A 19,143-nucleotide genomic window follows, 5' to 3' on the forward strand; every position below is an offset into this window, starting at 1 on the left:
GAGTGTCATTCACTGTGCGTTGGCATCTCAAGGTATCTGGATGTTAGGTTAAAGGAGGGGTAAGGAGAGAGGCATGCCCGTGAGTGAGGTTGGAGTTGCAGAAACCGTTGCAGTGAACATGGGGAGAGACGATGAGAATGATTAAAATGACACCTGAGATGGCCCTTGCAAACAAAGAGGCTATTTAGTGGGACTCTCTTCAATCTGCCCTCATTGATTTTTAAGTAATATGTTGTTTCTCTTCTCCTAAGTGGTTCTCCATACATGCTATGAAGCAGATAATCACAGCTCTTCTTCTAGTGGGAAAAGGACTGTCATTCTGCCATCTTGGTAGGAACTCCAAGAAGCTAAGAATGGAGGGCGAGGACAAGTGCTACAGAGAAGCATTCCCAGAGAAAATGAAAATAGCTGTCTGGTTGGTTTCACCAGTGATATGGATTAGTGACTGCTGTCTATTTTATTTTGCCCCTCTAAAGTAGGTGTGTTCATTACCTTTTTCCTGTCTCTTTTTGTCTTTTTGGTTTCATTTGTATAAAGCAGATAGTGTGTCTCTTTGGTGCACATGTTGAGAGAGATTGCAAGTGATAATTTTTAGTCACCTGATAGACACCATATCCTGATGAGATAAGATACTGCACTTCACTCTGAGCCTGTTCCTGTTGTAGTATTGCCTTCAGAGATCCCTTACAGGGTTAGTGTTGTTGGTATGTGGGAAGTATATAAGCCAGTAACAACTGAATGGAACTAGTTGCCAAGGATGGCCCCTCATGACTACAGTCACAATAACCACAGCTTGTGGAGTGCTCTCCTTTTGATTAGGGCTGTCTATGTGACTCACCATGGTCGATGTAAAGCTATAGAAGTGACACTGTCTGCCATTCAAAGGTAGGTCTTATAATGCCATGAACTGTCTCCATGAGCCTTTTGAAAGGCTTTCTTTGCTGAAAGCCAATCACCATTCATTAAGTCCAAGAACCATGAGACTCTCCTGATCTGAACATATTCAAGGCATGAATGGAAAGGTGTGGTAGTGAAAGAGATAACCAGCCAGTTTCTAGGTGTTCACTCAGCGCTAGTGTTGACTTGGACATGAGTGAAGCATCCTCTGAAATCCCAGGCTAAAAGATTTCTCTAAAAACATGACTCCCATCACATGACCTACCACTCACATGAGTTCAATAAACCTGTAAAGCTGGGAGAGACCAAAATAAGTGATTGATTTTAGTCAATATGTGTTGGGAGGTTTGTTATGCTACAATTTGTCACTGGAACAGCAGTAAAGCAGGGTCTGTTCACTGTGTCCATGTGCATGAACTGTGTCTATTCCAATAATAATCTACCTGTTCTCTGATCTACAACCATGACTATTTATTTCCAAAGAGAAACCCCTGGATTCTGCACACAAAAAATGGAAAAATCTTTGAATATTTGGAAATAAGAATAATTGGGATTCTTTAAGGAAAACACTGGGCTCCAGTATTTCCCTACTACTTAGATTGAAAACTTCACAATGTGCCTACACAATAAGCATCCTGAGAACAATTAAAAAAATTAAGGAATTCTATATGATTTTCCTCAAGTTACAGCTTCTGCCCGAAGCCACTAGTACACCTATGTGGCTGTAAGCAACTACCTAACATTTCAGTGCAGTGAGTCATCTGACATTGGGTAAGGATTTTGGTTCAGACTGTCTGACGTCAACTACATACTATAGAAGAATGTTGTTTCTAATGTCTTCTCAGACATTCCAGTGACCTTGTCACTCACTCCCTTTGTCACAGGAAGGTTTATCCCCTTTGATTTCCTGATGCGTCCCATAGAATGCCCTGGCCCCTCTTGGGGATGACCATTTCCTCTTTTCCCCTCTTAAAGCAAGAACCAACCATGTGGGGTTTGGTGCTGTTTTAATGATCAAGTGTAGGGGAAACGGTGAGTAGGGATTATTCTGTTAGCAGGCGCTGGGAATCCCATGGTCAGGTAGAAAGAGGGATTCCTCAACAATGAGGAGTCTGATCATCTCCCTCAATCGCTGATAAGCACTCTGGTCAGGGAGACATCTCTCAACACTTGCAGCATCTTCACAGATGCTGGCGGGAATCGATGGGCAAAGTTGTAAATGCGTTGGCCATTTACCATTACCTACAAGAGGAAAAATGCATCAGAAAGACAGTATGCCACCAAACAGGTTTTCAGCCCTTTGTCCTCTCTGACCTAGTACAAATAACCTTCCCCATGAAAACTCCTAGTTACACAAAAGTGAACCTAGTAGACACATTTCTGTTTACAGACTACGTTTTATGCCTATTTGAGACAGTTGCTCATTTTATTTCTAATGTTTTCTCTCATTCCCCTAGTGAAGTTATACAGCATGTCACACAGTCCTTGTTTACTCAGCCTCCCTTCCAACCTGGAAGATCCCCATCACCAGGGACTGTGTCTCAGGAACTTGAGACCCTGCATCTCACACAGGACCTGCCACAGGGTTACTGCTAGACCATGTTCATTGAGTGCATACTTTTCAGTTTCATGAACTGTGACTGCCTTTTACTACTGATGGCACAGTTCCTCTTTGGATAGCCTACATCTGAGATGGTAGTGGCAAAGGATGAAACCCAGGATTCTTAGAGAGTTAAGGGAGGACAGGTCTTGTAAAACATAGGATATTATCTTCAACAACTTTTAAGCATAGGAAAAGATCCCTCACTTGACTCTGAATAAGATGTAAATCTTTTGGCCTATTCATTAGAGAAAACCAAAGAGTATGAATATATTCCTTATACTGAAGCTATAGAGAAAGTCACCTTCTTAATGTAAATTTTTCAAATTTAAAATTTACACATTTTTGAGTTAGTTTTTTCATTTTTTTTCTAATTACCTTCCAGTATAAGTATTGGGAAATTAGTAATGACAAGAGGACTGACTATAAAACTAAATACAGCATCATGTGTGAGAACAAAATACTGGAAAAAACTTTAATGCCCAAAAAAGGGTCAAGTTCAATAATTTTGGATAAACTTTTTAATGGAATATTATGCAATTTTTAAAAACTGAAGTGGCACCATGGATTGGTAGTGCCTTCAAGATATATTCTTTGTCAACAAATCAACTTAATTCCTGAAGTGTAATGTGTAGAGCAACTTATACTGGGATTTGCTTAAAAACAAATGAAATCATAGACATATCTATATCCGTCCATAGGCAAAGGTTTCCTCTGAAAGGCTGGGCACAGTGGCTTATGCCAGTAATCCCAGTATTTTGGGAGGCCAAGGTGAGCAAATCACGCAAGGTCGGGAGTTCAAGACAAGCCTGGCCAACATGGTGAAACTCCGCTTCTACTAAAAATACAAAAGTTAGCCAGGTGTGATGGCATGCACCTGTAATTCCAGCTATTGGGAGGCTAAGGCAAGAGAATCGCTTGAATCTGGGTGGTGGAGTTTGCAATGAGCTGTGATCACACCACTGCACTCCAACCTGGATGACGAAGTGAGACTCTGTCTCAAAAAAATAAAAAAATAAAAAGATTCTTTCTGAAGAAGAGCAGAACTCTAGTAATGCTGTTCTTATGAGTAGAATTGGGGCCCAAAAGTTAGACAAAGACACAATTTTTGAATGATTAAAACCACCTTTTCCTTAAGTATATTGTATACATTCAGCTAAATGAAAACTTAAAGAATTGCATAAGTAGAAATGAGCACTATGGGAAAAGACAGGAGATTCTCCACTTTGGGGGAAATGGCAGGTGAGCCGACCTTGATGTTGGTCAGATTTTGGAAAGAGCAGAGGATGGCAGTGCAAGCAGAGGGTGCTCTGTGATGAAAACCTGAAACAGGAGTAGTTATGGAAGATGGGCCCCAAGGGACTGGTGGCACCAGGTCAATGAAACTGCCTCCTTTAGGAGCCCACAAAGCTCCAGTCCTGGAAGCTCCTGAGGTACTCACCTTGTATTCTTTGTGACGCACATAGATGCACAGCTCAAATGGTTTACCATCTTCAAAGGGTAAATAGTAGCATTTCTCCTCGAACCTCCATATGCCAAACACACGACTATTCATGATTGCAGGATGACCAAAGTGCAGTCGGAATTGGAAAGCAATATCTGAGTCCTCATCTGTCCCAGTGTAGAAATTCACTTCCAGCTGTGGGTCCTTGCTGAGGTCAAAGCACACAGCACGTTGGGCAGGTTCCTTCATTGTGCAGACATACACTCAACACACACACAAATCCCTTCCCCTCTTTACCCAGGGCAAGAAGTCTCCCTGATGATACTGCAGTCCTGGTCCCTGTGGGGATGCTTCAGCTCCTCGTGCTCCCAGGCAGGGAGATGCTGTGCTCCTCATCCCCAGAAAAAAACTGAGCACCAGTCAGGGACCTGGGCCTATTATCTGTTCATTTCCTGGAAATTCTATCCCTTTAATAAAGAGCCACGGCCCCAACCCACTGAGTGTCCTCCTCCGCTAGTCCCCATGGCTGACCCACATGCAGTTGCTGCAGATCTCATGCCTGGTGCTGGAGGGTCTCCAGGGCATACACTTGCATGAGGCCTTCATTATGCCAACTAGACATTTCCACATCACTCACACATAAGGTCAAACCCTTAGCAAATATTCTCCCTTCTCTCCTCCACCCCCTCCATTGGACCATGGAGTACTCACACAAAAGTGAGGATCGGTGTCCCTGTGATTATCACGCAGGAACCAACAGACAAGGAAACAGGCAGTGTGTATGGTACCTGCCAGAGTATTGAGAGTGAGTGAGAGGTAAAGGGTCAGCCTCCCCTATTGTAACAGATTCCCATGGTGCAGGAGGTTAGAGATCACAGGGCAGACTCTGAGGCCTCTCCCCTTTCACCCTACCACAGTCAGGGCTCCATATTCCTGAAGATATGGTGGACCTATAGGTAGGAGCAATTGTTCAAGAGCCAGGCATCCTGGATTTCAGTCCTCATTCTGCCTTTTACTAGCAGTGCAATCTTAGATATATTACTTAACCGCTCTCTGCCCCAGTTTCCCCAGAACAAGGAGGATTGTCAGGAATTCCTACTTTGTAGGGTGTTCTCAGTAATAGAGGAGTTAATATATGTAAAACTTCTACTCTAATCCCTGGCATGTGTAGGGCCTGTTAGTGGTGACCTAACAGAACCGGGGAGTCCTCCTGAAACATTGACCTGCCTTATTTTCAACTCTGAAAATGAAAACAAGACTTGAGGGTGAAAGAATTTAGAAATTCACTCCGGTGAGAAACAACACTTGTTGAAAGAGAGACAAATGTTGAAAGAACAGGAAACCCCTGTGTATGGGAGGCACATGCTTCGCAATCATCAAGGGCAATGGACGTCCTTCCCAGAAGGGGACACATTGCCGACAGCACAGCCTCAGTACTCGCACATATGAAGCCTGTGGGTCAGGGACATGACTAGAGGGAATGATTGATTTCTACGACTACTACAAGTGGTTGATGATTTTTCCATATTTTTGAGATAGGGTCTTGCTTTGTCGCCCAGGCTGACATGTAGTGGTGCAATCACAGCTCACTAAAACCTCGAACTCCTGGGCTGCAGTGATCCTCACACATCTGTCCCCTTTTGTGTAGCTGGGGCGAAAGGTGCCTGCCACTCTGCCAGTCTGATATTTAAAGTTTTTCAAAGAAAGGGTCTCACTATGATGCCCAGACTGGTGTCAAACTTCTGGCCTCAAGTTACCCTCCCATCTTTGCCTCCCAAATTGGTGGGATTATAGCCGTGAGCCAGTGAACCCAGCTGCTTTGTTGAGTAACATTCACGGTAAGCTCTGTCTGAATTCAGACAGAGCTTGTTCTTTCATGAGTGGAGGAACAAGTTTAGTTTCAGACAGAGTTTACAGTGAATATTTTGCGTGGTTCAGTCACTGAAACCATAGCCTCTAATATTCTTCCCTGGCAAATCAGTGTCTGCACACTATCCTGTTCCACAATGGGAAGAACAGGCTGAGCTGGGACAGGGAAGCTGAGCTTGGGAAGCCAAAGCCAGTGGTCACTCTGTGCAGTCCCCACCTGAGGAACCATCACCCCCAGAGTCTGCATTGCTCTTCCCCACTCTTACTGGGAAGAGACATCTACCGATGCTACATTTTCCTCTCATAAGTGACCTGAAACTAGTCCTTGGTAACTCACAATCCCCAAGATCCCCACCAGTTAAGCCATCTGGGATCCACATTGCCACACATGAAAAGACACACAGCTGCTTCATCAGAGATGCTGCTGTGTGGGGAGGAACCTTCACATGCACAGAAGGCCACATGCATGTTCCCAGTTCAACACTCTGTCACATAAGAGCACACACACCCACAGTCATACACAGCCACACCATTCACTGAGTCACACACACCTGCTCACTGTGCACATAAAGATGACCATGCACTGGTCTGGCTGTGACCAAACACACACTCACATCACAGACAGGAAGACAAAGCACACTCAACCCCTTACACTCCCTCACACACCCGCCCGTCCCGGTGGGGCATCCGCCTCCCGCCTAAAGTCACTTAATCTCAGCAGAGTTCACTCTCATCAGATACCATCACACCGTCACAGAGGGTTACACTGGTCCAGGGTCCACACCTCACACCCCACAATCATCTCAGATACCACAGCCTCAGGGTTTCTCTTCCACACAACCACACCTCTCAGTAAAGCAATCGCAGTAGGAATGCTCATATTTTCATCTCAGAAAATCTCCCCTGTTTCTTTCTTGGTTTCTGTGACTTGAGATTATTAAAGTCTGTGCCTTTTCAACTCACAGGTAGTGATGACATTGTTCTCTCCTTCTGGGCAACTCTTCAGAATTGTGTCCAGTCTTCTGTGTGAATCTCTGAGTGGGATCATTTAAATGCTGCAACTCAGAGATGCCCTCTGGCTTCATGCCAGATTCCAAGCCCCTCCCAGCAAGCTTTCCGTGCAGCAGGAGAAACACTCAGAGGTCAGGAAGAAACTCTGTCACAACCATAGCTGTTTGCTGTAAGGCAGCAGAAATGACAGTAGGGGAGGTACCAGGCTGTGGATTGGGTTACCAGGGATAGGATGATGGAGTGAGGGGTAGTGATTGTAAAGCTTCTCTTTGTGCCTCTCAAGCCTTTTCTCCACTATGCAGGATCTAGCCAGAAGGTGTACATTCTCCCAATTTGTACAATGACTAAAAGTAAATTGGGAATTTTGGAAAAAGACGTTAGACCTAGAAGGCAATTCTCTTTGCATTTAAAGGTTCTGGGAGAGCCTTTGAAGGTCTAATCCTCCTGACCTTGATCCTCAGGAGAGAAGTAGAGAAAGTTACTGCATGAACCTGCCTCACACTAGGCCCCTTGGCTCTGCCATGTGAGGGTCACTCTCATCTGTCTGTCACATACCTGGACTCTAGCTACATTCTCTGCTTTGTCTTGGAGCCCAAGTAAAACAGAGTTTCAGAGATACTGTTTCTCCTGCAGATTCTGGGAGAAAGGTGAGATTGTTTTTTTTTCTTTAAATTTTTTTTTTTTTTACTTTTATTACAGGGGTACATATGCAGATAAAGTCGTGTCATGAGGTTTGTGGTACATAAGATTTCTTCACCTGGGTACTAAGCATAGTACCCAATAGTTGTTTTTTCTGCTCCCATCCCACCTTTCACCCTCCACCGTAAAGTAGGCTTCTGTGTGTGTTGTTCCCCTATTGGTGTCCATGAGTCTCATCATTTAGTTCACAATTATAAGTGAGAACAGGGAGTATTTGATTTTCTGTTCCTGTATTAGTTTGCTAAGAATCATGGCCTCCAGTTCCATCTATGTTCCTGCAAAAGACATGACCTCATTCTCTTTCAGGGCTTCATAGTATTCCATTGTGTACATGTATCACATTATCTGTATCTAATCTGTCCTTGATGGGCATTTGGGCTCATTCTGTGTCTTTGCTATCGTGCATAGTGTTGAAAAGGACATTCATGTGTCTTTATATGTCTTTAAGGCAGAATCAGTTATATTCTTCTGTGTATACAATAGTGTATACACCTATCCCAGTAATGGGATTGCTGGGTTTAATGGTAGGTCTGTATAAGTTCTTTGAGGAATCACCACACTGCTTTCCTCTATGTGTGAACTAATTCACACTGCCACCAATAATGTGTAAGTGCTCCTTTTTCTCCACACCCTTGCCAGCATCCATCCTTTTTTGACTTTTTAAGAAGAGCCATTCTGACTGGTGTGAGATGGTATCTCGTTGTGGTTTTGATTTGCATTTCTCTAATGTTCAGTGATACTGAGCTTTTATTATGTACTTGTTGGTCACCTGTAAGTCTACTTTTGAAAAGTGTCCCCCGTCTCTACTAAAAATACAAAACATTATCCGGGCCTGGTGGTGGGCGCTTGTAGTCCCAGCTACTCGGGAGGCTGAGGCAGGAGAATGGCATGAACCCAGGAGGCGGAGCTTGCAGTGAGCCTAGATCGTGTCACTGCAGTCCAGTCTGGGGACAGAGCAAGACTCCATCTTAAAAAAAAAAAAAACAGAAAAATAAAAAGCATCTGTTCCTGTCTTTGCTCACCTTTTGTTGTTGTTTTAAGACAGGTCTCACTCTGACACTCAGGCTGGAGTGGTGTGGCGGCTCACTGCAACCTCTGGCTCCTGGGCTCAGGTGATCCTCCCAGCTCAGTCTCCTGAGTAGCTGGTACTGCATACCAGCTGTGCAGACCTCACCAAAGGGACCATCACCCCCATAGTCTGCATTCCTCTTCCCCACACTTATTGGAAAGAGACACCTACGAATCATATATTCTGCCTTTAAATTGTTCTTTTTGCCTTTAAATATTCTGGGACAGCACTGACCTTGATCCTCAGGATGATCCGGGGGAGAGGTAGAGAAAGTCCTTACATGAACCTGCCCTACGCTAAGCCCTTTGGCTCTACCAGGCGAGGGCTGCTCTCATCTGTCTGTCCCACTCCTGGACTCTAGCAATACTCTCTCCTTTCTCTTGATGTCCATGTGAATCAAAGTTTCAGAGACACTGTTTCTCCTGTAGATTCCAGGAGAAAGTGAGATTGGTTTTTTCTTTGTTTTTTAAACATTTATTTTAGGTTCAGGGGTACAAGCACAGGGAAACTCGTGTCATGGGGGTTTGCGGTAAAGATTATTTCATCATCCAGGTACTAAGCCTAGTACCCAATAGTTATTTTTTCTGCTCCTGTCTCACCTTTTACCTTCCATCCTCAAGTAGGCCTCAGTGGGGTTGTTTCCCTCTTGGTATCCATGGGCCTCATCACTTAGCTCACACTTCTAAGTGAGAACATACAGAGTTTTGTTTTTCATTTCCACATTGGTTCACTAAGGATAATGGCCTCCAACTCTATCCACGTTCCTTCAAAAGTCATAATCTCATTATTTTTTGAGGCTGCGTAGTATTCTATGGTGTATATGCACCACATTTTCTCTATCCAGTCTGTCCTTCGTGGGCATTTAGGTTGACTCCATGTTTTTGCTATTGTGCATAGTGTTGTAATAAACATTCACATGCACATGTTTTTGTGGTAGAATGATTTCTATTCTTCTGGGTATATACCCAGTGATGGGATAGCTGGGTTGAATGTGGTTCTGTTTTAGCTGTTTGAGGAATCATCACTTTTTTTCCACAATAGTAAACTAATTTACACTGCCACCAACAATGTGTAAGTGTTCCCTTTTCTTTACAAGCTTGCCTGTTTCTGTTATTTTTTGACTTTTGAATACTAGCCATTCTGACTGGTGAGCGATGGTATCTCGTGGTTTTGATTTGCATTTTTCTAACGTTTAGGGATGTTGAGCTTCTTTTCATTTGCTTGTTGGCCACCTGTATGTCTTCTTTTGAAAACTGTCTATTAATGTTCTTGGTCTACTTTTTTTGAGACAGGATTTCACTATGACACCCAGGCAGAAGTGCAGTGGTGAAATCTCAGCTAATTGCAACCTCTGCCTAGGCTCAGGCAATCCTTCCAGCCCAGCTTTCTAAGTAGCTGAGATTACAGGTGCTCGAAACAAGACTTGGCTAATTTTTCTATTTTTCATAGAGATAGGGTTTTGCCATGTTGCCAAAGCTGGTCTTGAACTTCTGGACTCAAGCAATCCTCAGCCTCCCAAAGTGCTGGAATTACAAGCATGAGCCACTGCTCCCAGCCCTTCGCCCATTTTTTATGGGGTTGTTGTTCTTTTCTTATAAAGTTGTTAAAGTTCCTTATAAATGTTAGATATTAGACAATTTTCAGATACATAATTTGCAAATATTTTCTCCTTTTCTATAGGTTGTCTGTTGGCTCTGTTGATAGGTTCTGTTGCTGTGCAGAATCTTTTTAGTTTAAATTGATCCATTTGTCCATTTTTCCTTTTCTTGTGATTGCCTTTGGCATCTTTGTCATGAATCTTTTGCCTGTTCCTACATTCGGAATGGTATTGCCTTAGGTAGCCTTCCAGGATTTTTATAGTTTTGGATTTTACATTTAAGTCTTTAACTCATCTTGAGTTAATTTTTCTACATAATCAAGAAAATGGTTCAGGTTCGATCATCTGCACATGACTAGCTAATTAACCGAAAATTATTTCCTGAATAGGAATCTTTTTTCCATTTCTTGTTTGATCAACATTGTCGAAGACCAGATGGCTGTAGGTGTGGGACCTTACTTCTTGTCTCTCCGTTCTGTTCCATTGGTCTATGTGTCTGTTTTTGTGCAAGTACTATGCTGTTAGGTTACTTCAAGCTGTAGTACAGTAATGTGATGCTTCCAGCTTTGTTCTTTTTACTTTGCATTGTCTGGGTTATTCAGCTTACTCTTGGTTCCATATGCATTTTAAAATAGATTTTTCTAATTCTGTGAAGAATGCTATTGAGAGTTCAATAGGAATACCTTTGAATCTGTACATTTCTTTGGGCAGTGTGGCTGTTTTAATGATTATTATTCTTGCCATCCATGAGCATGGAATGTTTTTCCATTTGTTTGGGTCATCTCTACTTCTTGAAGCAGTGTTTTTTTTGTTTTGTTTTGTTTTTGTTGTTGTTGTTTGTTTGTTTTTGTTTGTTTGTTTTTGTTTGTTTGTTTTTTTTTGAGACGGAGTCTCACTCTGTCGCCTGGGCTGGAGTGCAGTGGCTGGATCTCAGCTCGCTGCAAGCTCTGCCTCCCGGATTTACGCCATTCTCCTGCCTCAGCCTCCGGAGTAGCTGGGACTACAGGCGCCTGCCTTGCGCCCGGCTAATTTTTTGTAGTTTTTAGTAGAGACGGGGTTTCACCGGGTTAGCCAGGATGGTCTCGATCTCCTGACCTCGTGATCCGCCCGTCTCGGCCTCCCAAAGTGCTGGGATTACAGGCTTGAGCCACCGCGCCAGGCCAAAGCAGTGTTTTGTAATGCTCATTGTAACCATCTTACACCTCCTGGTTAACTGTATTCCTAGGTATTCTATTCTTTTTATGGCAACTGTGAATGAAATTGCATTCCTGATTTGGCCCTATGGTTCACTGTCATTGGCATATAGGACTTCTAGTGACTTTTGTGCATTGATTTTGTATCCTGAAGCTTTGTGAAAGTTGTTTACCAGCTTAATGATAGTTTGGGTGGGAACTGTGAGGTTTTCTAGATATAGAATCATGTCTCTAAACATGGATTGTTTAACTTCGTTCTGTATTTGGATGCCATTTGTTGCTTTCTCTTGCTGAACACTCTGGCTGGTACTTCAAATACTATGCTGAATAAAAGTGGTGATAGCATTGCAGAAATTGTGGTTTGAAAATCCAAATTCAATTCTTGCTCCATATATCATGCATATTTCGAGTTGCAATTTGTCAAATACAAAACAAAACAAAAAATTATCTCCTAATTCTGTTTTATTGGCCCCTCACTTGCAAACACAGGCCTAGAAACACCAGTGCTCAGCACCACGGACAGCACCACAGAGGAAACAGTTTTGATGGACTTTGGCATCAAGGACATTTTCAAAGACTAGATTTATTATTTGGGGACTTTCGGCAAAAACTGAAAAAGCCCCACAGACCATTCAGAAGGCAAGGCTTTAGAGTCCAGAATAACCTTCTATGTTTTGAGTAATACTGTATTTAGTGGGGATGCTATATTTAGTGAATTTAGGTTGAGGAGCATGAAAAAGATGTCGAGCAGGTACCCAGAGGCAAATTAAAACTCTTTTGTTGAACACTGCTTCCTGGTCTCTATATCTTCTCTTTTTATCTGAGATGTCACTCCCGGCCACCATAAGCACAGGATAGTAGGTAGTATAAAGATGAGCGTAACAAATGGCCTATGTGAACTGAACTGAGCTGGTGACTATCAGTTAAGAAAAGGCCGTCACTGTGTGTTTGTCTAGCAGGGACAGCATGTAGGACCCTATAGGTTATTCAAATACAATTGGAATCATCTAGGGACGTATAGATATGAAATTAAACTCATGTTCTGCTCAGAAAGTCATGGGTTCTGGCCAGATGCAGTGGCTCATGCCTGTAATCCCAGCACTTTGGGAGGCCGAGGTGAGTGGATCACCTGAGGTCAGGAGTTTGAGACCAACCTGGCCAACACAGTGAAACCCCTTCTCTACTAAAAATACAAAAACTGGCCAGGCATGGTGGAAGGCGCCTGTAACCTTAGCTACTTGCGAGGCTGAGGCAGGAGAATCACTTGAAACCAGAAGGCGGAGGTTGCAGTGACCCGAGATCACACCACTGCACTCAGCCTGGGCAACAAGAGTGAAACTCCGGCCAAAAAAAAAAAAAAAAAAGTCATGGGTTATGGGTTCCAAGATAGTCTTAATCCACTCTGAGCAAGAATTGCCTTAGTGCCCCAAAATGACTTCCATGCTGATGAGGGGGCCTCTTCTCCATCATCAAAATAGAGAAGTGACCAAAATTGTGAGTGGGATAGTATAAGGAGGCGAGTGTACCTTACAAGAACCTGAGACTTCCCAGTGAGAGGAGAGAAAATTTCAGCTTATTCTGGAAAGAAACAAAAAAGAGAGGCATGAGTGTGTTATTTATTGTGCATTGACACCTCAAGGTAACTGGATGTTAGGTTAAAGGAGGGCAAGGAGAGAGACATACCTGTGAGTAAGGTTGGAGTCGAACGAGCTATGGCAATGAGTATGGGAAGACAGGATGAGGAGGATCAAAATGACGCCTGAGATGGGCCCTGCAGATAAAGAGGCTATTTAATGAGACCTTCTGTAATCTGCATTGTTAGGCTTTTAGGTAATATGCTGTTTATCTTCTCCTAAGTGGTTCTCTTTTTCTGCTATGAACCAGATGACCCAGCTCTTGAATTGAGAAAAGCGTTGTAATTGTGCCATGTTGGTAGGAGTTCCAAGAAACAATAGATGGTGGAGCCAATTGCTGCAGAGAACCATTTTCAGAGAAGATGAAAATAGGGTCCAATAATGTGGACCAGTGACTGCTGCCTATTTTCTTTTTTGTTCTTGTTTGTTTTTAATTGTTTATTTGTTTTAATTTCTATTCAAGTTTAATGTGCTAGCACAGTTTCTTTCATTGGGTATAAGTCTTGCATATCAATTCAAGGAAGATCACTTAGTCCAACTTAATGAAAAATATATCCTGTTACTACTTACGGAAACACAAGTGGCACATATCAATACAATATTTTCAGATAAGGCCATGCTGGTTTGAGCAGATGTAACAAGAGTGAAAACCCTGGCCGAATTTTCGTGGATAGCTCCAGTATACCTATTGGTGACCCTTCTTGCTTTCAGGGTGCTGTTTATCATTTTTTGCCCTTCTAAAATAGGTATGTCCACTGCATTTTCCTATATCTGTTTCAGTCTTGTGTGTTTCATTTGTATAGGGCAGATAACGTATTGCTTTAGTGCATACATTAAGAGAAAGTGCACCTGATAATTTGTAGTCACCTCATCTCTGGACACCAGATCCTGACTGGATGATAAGATGCTAAACTTCAATCTGAGCCTGTTTCTGTAATTCTATTGCATTCAGTGGTTCCTTACAGGATTAGTGTTTTTAGAACGTGGGAAACATTTAAACCACTGAGGAATGAGTGGAAATAGTTGCCAAAAATGCTCCCTCATGAAAACAGGTCAAAATAACCACAGCTTATGGAATCCCCACCCTTTGATTTGGGCTGTCTGTATAGCTCACCTTGATCAATATAATGTCACAGTACTGACACTGTCTGCATTTCAAAGCTAGGTCCTATGATGCCTTGCACCTTCTCCATGAGCCTTTTGGAAGGCTTTCTTTAGTGGAAACCAATCATCATTCATTAAGTCTAAGAACCATGAGACTCTCATGATTTGAGAAAATTCAAGGCATGAATGGGGAGGTGAAGTAGGGAATAAAATAACCAGCCAGCCATCAGGTGTTCACCCAGCTCTAGTGCTGGGTCAGACAAGAGTGAAGCATCCTCTGGAATCCCAGCCTAAAAGATGCTTCAGAAAACATTACTCTCACCACATGATCTACAGCCTACATGAGTCTAGTTTACTGAGCAAGATCAGAATAAATGATCGCTCTAAGCCAACATGTGTTGGGATGTTTGCTGTGCTGCAATGCCTAGTGAAACAGCAGCAAAGCAAGGTCTGCTCACTGTGTCCATGTGTATGAATTGTGTCCATCCCAACAATAAACTACATATTCTCTGCTCTTAAACCATGACCATTTGTTTCCAAATAGAAATCTCAGGATTCTGCCACACACATCAGAAAAATCTCACAATTATTTTTAAACATCAACATTTGAGGTACTTCACGAGAAATTTTTGGACTCCTGTGATTCTCTAACTATTGCTTGGATTAAAATTTTCATGTCGGAAATGTGTCTTTTTTTAAAGGTCCTGCATGGCAGTCTTTACAGAGCAAAACACCATGTTTATACACAATAAATATCCTGAGAACAATGGAAGGAATTAGGAAATTCCACCACATTGTCCTCGAGTTACAAAATTTCTTCCCTGAGGTACACTTGTCTGGCTGTAAACAGCTGCCTAACATTTCAGTGCAGTGAGTCATCTGAGATTGGGTAAGGATTTTGTTTCAGAGTCTCTGATGTCAACAACGTGGTATAGAAGGATGCTGTACCTAATGTCTTCTTAGGCATTCCAGGGACCTTGTCACTCCTCGAGTCACATGAAGGTTTATCCTTTTTGATTTCTTGATGCCTCTCGTAGAATTCCTTGGATCTTCTTGGGAATGACCACTTTCTCTTTCCCCCTTAAAGCAAGAATCAAACAAATCCTGGGTAGTTTGGTGATGTTTTAATGACCAAGTGTAGCAGAAGCAGGGAGGAGAGATCATGCTGTTAGTAGGCTCTGGAGATCCTATGGTCACATAGAAAGAGGGATTCTTCAACAGTGTGGAGTGTGGCCACCTCCTTCAATTGCAGACAGACATTGAGGCCAGGGAGACATCTCTCCACACTTGCACCATCTTCACAGAACATGGTGGGATTCATGGACAAAGCTGCAACAGTGTTGGCTATTTACTATTGCCTACAAAAGGAAAAATGCATCATAAAGACAGTATGCCACCAAACAAGCTTTCACCCTCCTCTCTCCTCTGTCCTAGTACCTACAACATCCCATGAGAAAATTCCTAGTTATTTAACTGAACCCAAAACACACAATTCTGTGTGCAGATCAACTTTTGTGCCTATTTGAGACAGTTGCTTGCTTTACTTCCAGTTTTTTTTCTCTCATTCTTCCAGCAAGGCGTTACCGCTCTGTGTCACATGGTATGTGTTTGCTCAGCCTCCCCTCTTGCCTGGAAAATCCCCGTGGCTAGTGACTGTTTCATCAACTTGAATCCCTGCATCTTGTACAGTGGTTCACACAGGGTTAACACTAGACCACATTCATTGAATGCATATCCTTCAGTTCTGTGAACTCTGACCGCCACTCACTGCTGATAGCCCAGTTTCTCTTTGGAGTTGCCTAGATCTGGGCTGATGGTGGCCAAGAATAAAACTCAAGTGTTGTTGGAGAGGTGGAATTGGACAAGTGTTGCAAACCATAGGATACCATTTTAAACAGCTTCTAAGCATAAGTAAAGATCCCTCACTTGAATCTGAATATGATGTGCATCTTTTGGCCTACACATTAGAAAGAGCCAGAACATTTGGACATATTCTTTATTACTAAGGATATAAAGTAACCTTATAGGTGTCAATTTGTTAAATTTAAAACGCACACATTTTTGAACCAATTACCTGTTTCTTTGTGATTATCTTTCAATATAAGTAAGGGAGGTGGATAATGACAAAAGAATTTACTAGAAATCGTATTACAGCACCACTTGAGAGAGCAAAATATTGGAAATAACCTCAATGCCCATCAAAAGAGTCAAGGTCAATAATTTTGGGTAATGATTGTTCTAATGCAACATTATACAATCTTTAAAAACTGAGGCAGCACCATTAATAGACGACGTCTTCAAGATACATTCTTTAACAACAAATTAACTTAGTTCCTAAAGTGTTAATGTGTAGAGCAACATATACCTGGATTTGCTTAAAAACAAATGAAATAATAGACCTATGTGCTTCCATAAGCAAAGATTTCCTGTGGAAGGAGAGCAGAGCACTAGTAATGTTCTCAGGAGTAAGACTGGGTCCAGGAGTGAGAGAGACTTAATTTTTGATTGGCTAAAACAGTTTTATTTTTATGAATATTGTAAGTGAAAATTAAAATAACAGCATAAGTAGAAATGACCACAATGGAAAAAGACAGGGGAGATTCTCCACCTTGGAGGAAATGCCAGGTGAGCCGATATTAACCCTGGTTAGATTTGGGAAAAGAGCTGAGGATGGCAGTGCAAGCAGTGGGTGCTCTGTGATGAAAAGCCTGGGGCAAAAGTAGTTATTGGAGATGGGTCCAGATGAACTACTGGGGCCAGGCCAGGGAGCGCTGCCTTCTGCTCTGGGAGCCCATGGAAGGCAGGGTACTTGGAGATCCTCAGGCACTTGCCTGGTACTCATTGTCCAGTACCAAGATGCTCAGATCAAATGGTTTGCCGTCCTCAAAGGACACATTGTGGCATCTCCCCTCACACTTTCAGGCCCCATACACATGGCTGTCAATGACAAGACAATGGCCAAAGTGCAATCAAAAATGGAAGGCGATGTCTGAGTCCTCATTGGTCTCAATGTGGAAATCCACCTGCAGCTCTGGGTCATTTCTGGGGGCAAAGCACATAGAGAGTTGGGCAGGCCCCTCCCTCGTGGGGCACACACTCAACACACACAAATACCTCCACCCCTTTCCCCAAAGCAGAAAGCAGGCTCCCTGGTGATACTGCAGGCCTGGTTTCTGTGGGGCTGTTTTAGCTCCTCATTCCCCCAGATGGGGGCATGCTCTGTCCCTCATCACAAGATGGAAACTGAGCCACAGTCAATGACCTGGGCCTATTACTTGTCTACTCTTTGAAAATTCTATGTCCCTTGATAACGAGCCACATCCCCAACCCCTGAGTGTCCTCCTCCCCTAGGCCGCATGACTGGCCCACAGTGCAGCCACTGCAGGTTTCGTGCATGGTGCTGGAGGGTCTCCAGGACCTGTACCTGCATGGCACCTGTATTACGTCAATTAGACATTTCCACATCACTCACATGAGGCCACTTCCTGAGTAAATACTCTTCCCTCTTTTCCACCCCTGTGCCATGGACCATGGAGTACTCACATAAAAGGGAGGATCCGTGTCCCTCTGATTGTCATGGAAGAACCAACAGACTTGGACACAGGCATTGTGTGGGGCACCTGCTAGGGGACTGAGAGCGGCTGAGAGAGGCCGGGCCAGGTGTGGCCACCCCTTTTGTAACAGATTCCTGTGATGCAGAAGGTTAGAGATCAACAGGTAAACTATGAGGGCTTCCCTTTTTCATCCCACCACAGTCAGAACTCCACGTTCCTGAAGACATGAGGGTCCCATAGTTAGGAACAAGGATTCAGGAGCCAGGCTGCCTGGATTCCAGTCCTGGTTCTGCCTCTTACTGGCAGTGTCATCTATTACTTGAACGCTGCCTACCTTAGTTTTCCAGGTACAAGGAGGATTATTTAAAACTCTTACTTTTTTTTTTTGCTTTCTTTACTATTTACTTTTTTGTCTTTATTAGAAATTCTTACTTTTTAGGGTGATTTTACTAATAGAGGAGTTAATATGTGTAAAACCTTTAGCCTAATCCCTGGCATATATAGGGCTTGTTGGGGGTAACCTAACAGAATGGATTGGGTCCTTGTGGAACACTGACCTGTGATCAATTTCAAATCTGAAACTGGGAAACTAGGCTTGAGAATGTAGCAGTAGAGAAATTCACCCCAGTAAGAAGCAACACTTGTTGAATGAGAGACGGAAATTGCAAAAGAACAGAAAACTCCTGTGTGTGGGGTGCACACCATCACAATCATCAAGGGCAATGAACGTCCTTCCCAGAAATCGTTAAAATTTTTGAGGGCACAGCTCCAACACTTGGACAAATGAAGAGTGTGAGTCAGGGAAGTAATTAAGGGGAACCTACAAGTGGATAATTTTTCTTCCTTTTTGAAACGTGGTCTCGTTCTGTCACCCAGGCTGACATGCAGGGGTGCACTCATAGCTCACTGAAGCCTCGAACTCCGGTGCTGAAGGGGTCCTCACGCCTTGGCCCTCTGAGTAGCTGTGATGAAAGAGGCCCACCACAATGCTTGTCTGATACTCAAAGTATCACAGACAAAAGTCTGTGTCTTTTAATTGGAGCATTTAGTCCATTTACATTTAAGGTTAATATTGTTATGTGTGAACTTGATCCTGCCATTATGATATTAACTGGTTATTTTGCTCGTTAGTTGATGCAGTTTCTTCCTAGCCTCGATGGTCTTTACATTTTGGCATGTTTTTGCAATGGCTGGTACCGGTTGTTCCTTTCCATGTTTAGGGCTTCCTTCAGGGTCTCTTGTAAGGCAGGCCTGGTGTTGACAAAATCTCTAAGCATTTGCTTATCTGTAAAGGATTTTATTTCTCCTTCACTTATGAAACTTAGTTTGGCTGGATATGAAATTCTGGGTTTAAAATTCTTTTCTTTAAGAATGTTGAATATTGGCCCCCACTCTCTTCTGGCTTGTAGAGTTTCTGCCGAGAGATCTGCTGTTAGTCTGATGGGCTTCCCTTTGTGGGTAACCCGACCTTT

General features: G+C 43.0%; 1 protein-coding gene and 1 long non-coding RNA gene across 2 annotated transcripts; both read right to left on the bottom strand.

The window, feature by feature from the left end:
* Positions 1-1,887: 1,887 nt before the first annotated feature.
* On the bottom strand, positions 1,888-6,989 carry LGALS14 (galectin 14). The gene is made up of 4 exons (XM_023229337.1): positions 6,774-6,989; positions 4,653-4,729; positions 3,939-4,149; positions 1,888-2,139 (listed from the first exon to the last, which is right to left on the bottom strand). Exons 1-4 carry the CDS (start codon positions 6,786-6,788, stop codon positions 2,023-2,025), a joined length of 420 nt encoding a protein of 139 aa, XP_023085105.1. The 5' UTR covers positions 6,789-6,989; the 3' UTR covers positions 1,888-2,022.
* A 5,858-nt stretch (positions 6,990-12,847) lies between these two features.
* LOC111554063 lies at positions 12,848-15,130 on the bottom strand. The gene is made up of 3 exons (XR_002735139.1): positions 15,066-15,130; positions 13,063-13,150; positions 12,848-12,957 (listed from the first exon to the last, which is right to left on the bottom strand). It is a non-coding gene; the product is annotated as an uncharacterized LOC111554063 (long non-coding RNA).
* Between the last annotated feature and the right edge of the window lie 4,013 nt (positions 15,131-19,143).

The sequence above is a fragment of the Piliocolobus tephrosceles genome, chromosome 21 (genome assembly GCF_002776525.5).
Source record: "Piliocolobus tephrosceles isolate RC106 chromosome 21, ASM277652v3, whole genome shotgun sequence".
NCBI lineage: Eukaryota > Metazoa > Chordata > Mammalia > Primates > Cercopithecidae > Piliocolobus > Piliocolobus tephrosceles.

Bases quoted from the DNA above. Each gene is read 5' to 3' on its own strand.
- LGALS14 (XM_023229337.1), bottom strand. The intron at 4,150-4,652 runs GTGAGTACTCCA...CTTTGACCTCAG, and splicing joins ACACCGATCCTCACTTTTGT to CAAGGACCCACAGCTGGAAG. The intron at 2,140-3,938 runs GTGAGTACCTCA...TTCCTCTTGTAG, and splicing joins TGCGTCACAAAGAATACAAG to GTAATGGTAAATGGCCAACG.